The 8,849-nt window shown below is 41.1% G+C and overlaps 1 protein-coding gene across 1 annotated transcript; it reads right to left on the bottom strand.

Moving 5' to 3' along the window:
* Positions 1-347: 347 nt before the first annotated feature.
* LOC122556159 (extracellular calcium-sensing receptor-like) lies at positions 348-8,587 on the bottom strand. The gene is made up of 6 exons (XM_043702668.1): positions 8,427-8,587; positions 7,580-7,871; positions 3,017-3,850; positions 2,673-2,900; positions 1,418-1,541; positions 348-1,311 (listed from the first exon to the last, which is right to left on the bottom strand). Exons 2-6 carry the CDS (start codon positions 7,835-7,837, stop codon positions 404-406), a joined length of 2,352 nt encoding a protein of 783 aa, XP_043558603.1. The 5' UTR covers positions 7,838-7,871; positions 8,427-8,587; the 3' UTR covers positions 348-403.
* Between the last annotated feature and the right edge of the window lie 262 nt (positions 8,588-8,849).

The following is an 8,849-nucleotide window of genomic DNA, read 5'->3' as shown; positions in this document are numbered from 1 at the left end:
TTCCCACATCACCACAGCTTCCCGCGACCGAGCCCCTCAGTGTTAAATGAGCACAATGATTTTGTTTTCTTAATTGGTTTTGTGAGATTATGTGATTAATCTATTTTGCTCACTTGAATAGACCAAGTTTCATAAGGGTTTTTTTTTATTGACGAAACTTATTTCACCTCGAAACTCGGTGCAATGAAGAAATTAAGTGTGGTGAAGGAACTAAAAGACTTTGATCCATATTAAATAGACATAGCCCAACTACAAAATTACACTTCTTGCTGGTCATTGCGGCTACGATCGATTGTGTAAAGTGGGTGCTGGTAAGACATTCGGTTCTCATGGAATTGCGCTTCACGACAAAATAGTTACCCACTAAAATATCCATGCCTTATTTAGGAATGTTTTCAAATCATTATTTAGAAGCCACTGAGCCCATCATGTTCCTTTTTGTATTGTTTTCTTTCTTCAACAGAATAATATAACATTTTGGAGCAAAAATGCAAATAAGTAGACCAAAACTAGAAGCTAAAATAGCAAACACTTCAACTGCCACAGCATATTTCCCTGGCGAACTTATGTAAGCTGGAATGAAAGTTATCCAAACTGCACAAAAGATAAGCATGCTAAATGTTATGTGTTTCGCTTCATTGAAGTTATCTGGAAGTTTTCGAACGAGAAAAGCTACCACAAAACACACGCAGGACAGAAATCCAATATAACCGAGTACACAACAAAAGGCTAATGAAGATCCTATATTACATTCAAACTCGATTATCTCATTAGAGTGACTAGTGTTTTTCAATGGATAAGGTGGAAATACAATTAACCAGGCAGTGCATATTGCACATTGTACCAGTGTGAGGATGTAAACCATCAGCCGTTGTTGTCTTGGTCCAAACCACTTCATCATATTATTGCTGGGAAATGTTGCTTTGAACGCCATCACCACAACAATTGTTTTACTCAATACACAAGAAATAGAAAGAACAAAACTAATACCAAACGCTACGTGGCAGAGCATACAAGACCAAACTGAAGGTTCCCCAATGAATGTAATTGAACACAGAAAACAAAGTGTCAGGGCAAAAAGAAGAAGGAAGCTTAACTCAGAATTATTAGCTTTCACAATCGGAGTGTGTCTATAGATGTAGAACATTGCGAACACACCAACAGTGGTGCAGGCTCCAAACAGCGCCAGTGTCACCAGAATGATTCCCGTTGTCTCAAAAAAGGAAAGAAACTCGATGTCCTTTGGGATGCACATATCCTGTCTTTCGTTAGATTTGAATTCCAGTGGACATTTGATGCAATGAACGGAATCTAAAGAAACAACGCCAGATTTGGTCATTATACGAGGAACCTTAACGCCTGTGCAATGACGGTAGCAAGTTTAAGCAACAGTGCCTGTAGCAATGGTATTTCTTACCAGTTGTGTTACTAATTTCGCCTTGTGCACATTGTATGCAATCAAAGCAGCAAATGGGTTGCCCTTTTCTTCCTGCTTTCCTTGTTCCTTGATGGCAGCTTTCGGAACAAACAGCTTTAGGAACCTGATTAGGAATATGAATACAATGGTGAAGAAATACTAGTAATTCCACGAGGAAAATCTACAACATTCAGTTGCGCTTACAGAGCAATGGTTATTTCTGTTACATTTGTTGGGATTGTCATTTTTGATTTAATGTTACATTTTGCGATCTCATCATATCTCATTCTAAAGCCAATGTACAATACTTGCAATAGATTTGCAATTGCGGAGCCAGGGCACTACTAGTGAATTAAAATTCTCGTCACTACATTCATGATATGTTCTTGGAGTTACTGAATTCGTTATTGAAAATGGAAGTCTGGAAACAACTAAACAAATTCGAATGTATTTTGTAGTACTACTATTTAGTGTCTGATTTGAAAACCTGATTTAGAATAAAAATCGGGCTCTGTGGTCTTTTCTAGCGCGGCCAGCATTTATTATCAATCCCCTTGTGCCTTTGAGCAGCCTTCCGGACCTTTTGCAATCCATTTCCAGTAGATGGACATACAATGTCATAATGGAGGCACTGAGAAACATTTCCGAATCAACATGGTGAATAGTTGTCGAGAGTAGGGCGCTGAAAAAGCACAGCAGGTTAGGCAGCATCCGAGGAGCCGGCGAATCAACGTTTCGGGCGTCAGCCCTTCAGGAATCTCTTGCCCGAAACGTCGATTCTCCTGCTGCTCGGATGCTGCCTAACCTGCTGTGCTTTTCCAGCACCCCACTCTCGACTCTGTTCTCTAGCATCTGCAGTCCTCACTTAATGAGTAGCTGCCAGGGGAACTTGCAGGTAGTAGTGATCTCATGCGTTTGTTGCTGATGTTCTTCTGGATGGAGGTGGACATGGATTTGGAAGGTGCAGCCTAAAGACCATTGCTGAATTTCTGCAGTGTATTTTGTAGCTGCTGCTACGGAGCATCTGTGGTAGAGGAAATGATTGTGCATGTCGTGTCAATCAAGTGGGCTGGTTTTCTCAATTGGTGAACAGAACTTTTCCATTTTAAAATGCTTGATAATTTTACTTAGCATCTGGAAATATGCAGCAGCTCATACGGCGCCTATTTGATACAACTTTTCCGTTTCAGAGAAAGGAAATTGAAATTAAAATCATGCAGTGTTTAAAAAAGGGGGAGTTCTTCACAAATCTTACCCACTTCTGACCGCCACTCCAAACAATTGCCTCTTCTATTGTCGAAAATTCATCTCCCGAACGTGCTGACCCATCATAGTGCCCAACATTTACAATTTCAATGTCACCGAGGGCATTTTGTCGCCAGTTTACAATGTCATATGTTGCGACTGGGTCTCCGTTTTCATCAAAATACACCTTTTCTCCAATCTTGGTTATGAAATTCACTGTTCTCATGTAATACAGCAACTTTAAAAAACAAATTCGGAACATGTTTACACTAATTGCAAATATTCAACCGTGAATACAATCAGATTGGATTTTTATGTAAATACAATCGGCAAACAACATTACATGTTTCTCACCTGCCATGGTTCAAAATTTGAAATATTTGCACAACGCCCATTGGAGAAAGGTCCTTCCCCAGTTTTACATGACGCCATATTGTGAAGTGCACGAGCTATAGCATAAGTTGCTTTGTACACATTGTAAGTGACTCTGTATTGTAACACATCAGTAAATTCATTTTGGACATTTTGTAAAGTTTCTTTCCCTGTGCATTCCTTAAGCTCCAGTTCAGTTTTCCACGAATCTGTTTTGTTTCCACCACGTAGAGTGCAGCCGAAACAACTCTCCCAAAACTTTTTTACCAAGAGGTTCCCTGGATACAAAGACGGATGAACTTTCATTAAGAACTCCTTCAACCCTGGTATACCGACTTTGGGAATTGCAACTCCAATTGTTCCAGAAGCAATCTTTTTAGTTTCCTCCGGAGAGAGAAGCAACGCAGAAACCCATGATTCGCTTCCAATCCATTGGATGCCGCTAACATTTTGTCTTATCATTTCTTTTAGCAGAATGCGCATGTTTGATTTATTCACAAATGCAACGATAATTTTTGTAGAAGATGATTTTATGGTGTCAATTGTTTTCAGTAATTTCTCTCGATCGTGTGTTATATGAAACGACTCGGAAAAAGCTATGCAAACTCCTAATTGTTGGACTGTTTCCTCAAATGCTTGCATTCCAAAGTTCCCATAGTCATTGTCGCTCTTAACTGTCCCGATCCACGTCCATCCGAAATGTTTCACCAACTGGGCTAATGCTCTAGCCTGATAGTAATCACTCGGTATTGTTCGAAAAAATGACGGATATTCTTTTCTATTGCTCAGGCACGCACAGGTAGAAAAATAGCTAACCTGCCACAAATAAAGCAAAAAACATTTGTGCATCGATTATAGTTTATGGCTGTTTATGGAGCGAATTGTGGTTGGTCAGCGCGTGGACATTGGTAGAGACGAGCAAAGATGTTCATTCGCGCTGGGCTTAAAGAAATGGCCTATCGTAAAGGCATAATAAAGTACTTAATTAATACCATCAAAACGTCGTATTCAAATATTCTCCCCCTGTGTTCTTTCCAAGTTTTGCTCTTTCTTGGTTACCTTGCCCCAGGTGACACAACACACAATTTCCAATTATCGTATTTTAACATGAAGAACGTCATTGAACATTCTCTTTTTTTGTTTCTGCCTTCATGTACCTTAGGGATAATTCTAACTTTGCATAATATCATATTGTCAGTCCTCCTTCGATCTCGCCTCTAGCCCTCTCCCATTGAAGTCAATAGTTGTAAAAGAAAAGCAAGATGTCGTCACTAATTCTACGTATTCTGCTCTGCAAATTGCCCAAACATAAAATCTTAATCAAACCCCTTCCATCTTTATCAGCATGTTCAACATCGTTTTAATTCAAGGTTCCCAACTTTGTAGAATTTCATCCGACTTCTGGCATTAAAATTAAGCTAAATGACTCTCAGGCATGAATTATATGTGCCCCTGTGAGCGAAACAAAAAATATTGTGTAGTTTTAATGAGAATTATTTCAATTGACAACATAATGCCTGTGTTACATTAACATTCTATTTATTGTATTGTTTGCTGTGGGACATGGTGCATATTCCATTCATATTCAATGTTGTTCACCTTTTCATTTTACAACTCGTTAATTTCAAAGGTTCAGGAAATAAGCGGTTATATACTTGTTCTTTGAATTTTACGGTGGAGTTGATAGCACAAGATTGTTTAACGAAATGTAAGATTTTTTTTCTCCGTTTTTGCATCTTATATAATGTCTTTGGGTCCTTACTCAACAAAAGTTGTCTTCATCATTGCCGTAGAGTCACACAGCATAAAAGCAGACCCTTGGCCCCAACCAGTCCATACCAAACGAAACTAGTCCCACCTGCCTCCGTCTCCATCTTAATCATCACCTTCCTATGGCTGTGCGATCAGAACTGGACACAGACCTCCAGAGAGGCCTCACCAATGTGCTATACAACCTCAACTTAATTTCCCAACTGCTATACTCAGTTGCACAGCGCGGAATTCACAATGATATTAGTTCATTTTTGAAGCTACTGATCTAACCCCGGTGTTTGGTCTCGGTTAAAACGTGAGATGAACAAATGTGGTAATACACGAAGTTTGCAAAAAGAAAACAGCAACTTTACGCGTAAGGAATGCTCGTTATGGCTGGATTGATCACTCATAAATTACACAGCAGGCCAGGCAGCATCCGAGGAGCAGGAGAATCGACGTTTCGGGCATAAGCCCTTCTTCATGAATGAGGCTGGTGTGCCAGGCAGGCTGAGATAAAAGGTAGGGGAGAGGGGATTTGGAGGAGGGGCGCGGATAGGTGGAAGGAGGTGAGGACCTGCATGTCCTTGGTGAAGTGGGAGGGGGAGTTAAAGTGTTCAGCCACGGGACTTGGTGTGGGTGTCCCAGAGGTGTTCTCTGAAACGTTCCGCAAGTAGGCGGTCTGTCTCCCCAATGTAGAGGAGACCACATCGGGTGTAACGGATACAGTAAATGATGTGTGTGGAGGTGCAGGTGAATTAAAGTTTTGCATTTCTTGCAGTTTCAGGGGAAGGTGCCCAGTGGAGGTTGGGTTGGTGGGGGCTTTGGACCTGACCAGGGAGTCGTGGAGGGAGTGGTCTCTCTGGAATGCTGATAGGGGTGGGGAGGGGAATATATCCCTGGTGGGGGGAGGGGAATATACCCTTATCAGCGTTCAGGAGAGACCACTCTCTCAGCGACTCCCTGGTCTGGTCCACACCCCGCCTGGCATACCAGCCTCATTCCTGAAGAAGGGCTTATGCCCGAAACGTCGATTCTCCTGCTCCTCGGATGCTGCCTGGCCTGCTGTGTTTTTCCAGCATCACAGTTTTCAACTCTGGTCTCCAGCATCTGCAGTCCTCACTTTCTCCCACTCATAAATTACGCTAACATTGTTCATGTCAAGCACACATCAAATGACTGACAAACGAAAGCATGTTTAGGGTAGGGCTGTTGTGGCGTAGTGAAACCAGTAAAAGGCTGAATGTGACTGTTCCCAGAATCAGTTCCCTAAGATTAAGGATTGTCTCAAGTGTTATCTATTTCTTTTTCGAAGACTGATATCGAATTTAATGATGGACAGCTGTCGAGTGCAAACCTTCATGTGGTTTCTTTCCACCGATGTACTTGACCAATACTGTCAACATAATTTTTGTTTTAAATCGCGGTTCAATGTTGAGATTAAGTAAGAAAACATCTAACCCCCGTGTTTGGTCTCAGTTAAAACGTGAGATGAACAAATGTGGTAACACATGAAGTTTGGAAAAAACCCAGCAATTTTACACGTAAGGAATGTTGATTATGGCTGGATTGGTCGCTGGTAAATTACGTTAACATTGGTCATGACAAGCCCACATCAAATAATTGACAAACGGATGCACAGAAGCATGTTTAGCGTAGAGCTTTTGTGACGCAGTGGTCGAGTCCCGAACCGTGTAAAACATGTCAAATCACCTTGCCCGGAGATTGCAATATCGTCAATGCACGGCTTGATTAAAATTACGCAAAACTCCCATAAAATAGTTAGTTTAATTATTTAGTATATGGATCATTTAGCACATGTAGAATGCCTTTGTCTGAGCAAAACGTGAAGATTAGATTCCCTACAGTGGGGAAACAGGCCCTTCGGCCCAACAAGTCCACCCCGACCCTCCGAAGAGCAACCCACCCTCCTAACAACGATGGACAATTTAGCATACAGGGGGAGAATGTGCAAACTCCACACAGACAGTCGCTGGAATCGAACCTGGGACCCTAGCGCAGCGATAACCACTGAGCCAAGGTCCCGATGCGCGGCTGGCATTGGCATTTGGCCAGTGCAGATTAACTTCAAGGATTAAATCTGAAATAATTAGAGAGTCTCGGTAATGAAGCCACGATAATATTAAAAAAAAGAGGTTCCCAGCTTGTTCTGAAGGGTCATTTGATCCGAAATTGAACTGTGATTTCTCTCCACAAGTGTTGCCAAATCAACTGAGATTTTCCAGAATTTCTGTTTTTGGTTTATATGACGTGAATCACTTTTAACCTTACTCGCAGTTGGCCTCGGAAACCATTCAGCTCATAGGCCACTGAGGACTGGAAACAAAGATTGTGCTAGCACTGCCCGCATCTCAGGAAAGAGGAAAAATGAACTACAATTGCGATTTTTTTGAAATCATGTTTGAACGTTTTCTTTTCATAGTTTCAGTCTTTTCATTACTAAATTTCTGAAATGAGACTTTCGAAGCAATGTCTCCGAACAAGAGGAAGGATAACGGTTCATAATTTATCCAAGTATCATAGCCTCGTTATAAAGCTCTGGCTAGACTGAGCAAAAATAAAGCAATCCTCCGCAATTATACTGGACAGTCTGGTCATCCCGAATGAACATTCTATTGGGGATGTAACTGAAGTCTTCTGTCTGTTTGTACCACCCAAAAACGTTTCAAACTTTGCATAGACGACGGATTAAGTGACGCACAAAACATATCATTTACTATTGATAAAATTTATTCACACTGCATAACCAAGTTCTTAAACGTCATCTCTTACCATTGGGATTCTGAAGGTACCGACGGAAGGTGCTATTGCTAAAGACTGCGTGGATCCAGCATCAGCAACAATAGCAGAAACAGTGGAGGAGCTTTTACAGTTAGCAGAGGGCGTGTTTGCCTCGGGTTTGTTCAGAAACGCCATAGCTGCTTTTAGCGAGAACTGGGTCAGCTTACAAGAATCGTACAGGCGGTATCCCAGTGTGACACCGGGAAGCAGAGCTGTATTGTTATTTATTTCCTCTATTGCAAAAATCATCGCCAGTGCAAAACGGAAAGACCTGAACCGAAAGCTGCAAAGCAGGCGAAGAAACAAGATTAAAATAAATACCAAAAAGCACAATAACACTTAAATCCAAGGGGGCAACTATTTAACTATTATTAGCTATACTTAAATGTTCCAAAGTAGACCTTGAGCTCAAACTCTTAGCTGGCATTAAAGAAAGACTTGACAATGTGCCCAGTTTTAGATAAGATGTGTATGGAGTACGTCCTCTTAGATCCAATAGCAGTATTTCGAAGAAGAGAATGAGAGCTTTCACAATGCCTTCACCGATAATTATCTCTCATTCCAAAATGTCAAAAGAGATTTCAGAGTTTTGATTAGAAATTTGATTGTGGGAGCTTGTCGCGCACTTATCGTATTGATTGTGATTTTACCAAGCTTAAAACATTTACTTGTTTGCAAAGGTACATGATGGCAATATCACTTTGACGGATCTCAAAAATTAAGTCAACGATTTTTTTCAATCTTAAATTCACAAATTAATTCCCAGTGTGAAGCAGCAGGAGGGCAGATGTTTTCCATTTTACTGAACAAAATGGAGCGTCTAATGGCACCCACTAACCTGAGGCATTTTGCCGGCTCCGGGTGATTGCTGAACGAGAGATGCCGATGTTCAATGTGATAAGAGTGCACGCCAAAAATTCCGCCCAATATGATATCTCCATCCTTCGACAAGCCCAGTAAATCAAACTTACCCCAACTTTTGCAAGCCTGCTCATTATTGGACCATGCCAGAACAACAGCAGAATTCACCAGTAAAAGGAACCAATTATGCATCTTTGACGGGGCAACAAATTGTCCTCGGCTTACACTAGAATGACTGATATTTTATAAGCTCCAAGGTATTTCCAAGAAAATTGCCTTAATGTGTGTCGAATCGATTTCAAACGCTATTGAACATCAGCAAATTATTTGACAAGTCCCTTAAGAAAACACACCACTTTCCTCAACATGCAAATCACGAAGGAAATAATTGCAAATGTGT

This window comes from Chiloscyllium plagiosum, chromosome 13 (assembly GCF_004010195.1).
Source record: "Chiloscyllium plagiosum isolate BGI_BamShark_2017 chromosome 13, ASM401019v2, whole genome shotgun sequence".
In the NCBI taxonomy this organism is placed as follows: domain Eukaryota; kingdom Metazoa; phylum Chordata; class Chondrichthyes; order Orectolobiformes; family Hemiscylliidae; genus Chiloscyllium; species Chiloscyllium plagiosum.
The sequence above is the reverse complement of the archived record's forward strand: the minus strand, read 5'-3'. Positions and strand labels throughout refer to the sequence as shown.

Bases quoted from the DNA above. Each gene is read 5' to 3' on its own strand.
- LOC122556159 (XM_043702668.1), bottom strand. From the start codon at position 7,837: ATGATTTTTGCAATAGAGGAAATAAATAACAATACAGCTCTGCTTCCC. The intron at 3,851-7,579 runs GTAAGAGATGAC...TATTTGTGGCAG, and splicing joins GTACCTTCAGAATCCCAATG to GTTAGCTATTTTTCTACCTG. The intron at 1,312-1,417 runs GTAAGAAATACC...TTGTTTCTTTAG, and splicing joins CGAAATTAGTAACACAACTG to ATTCCGTTCATTGCATCAAA.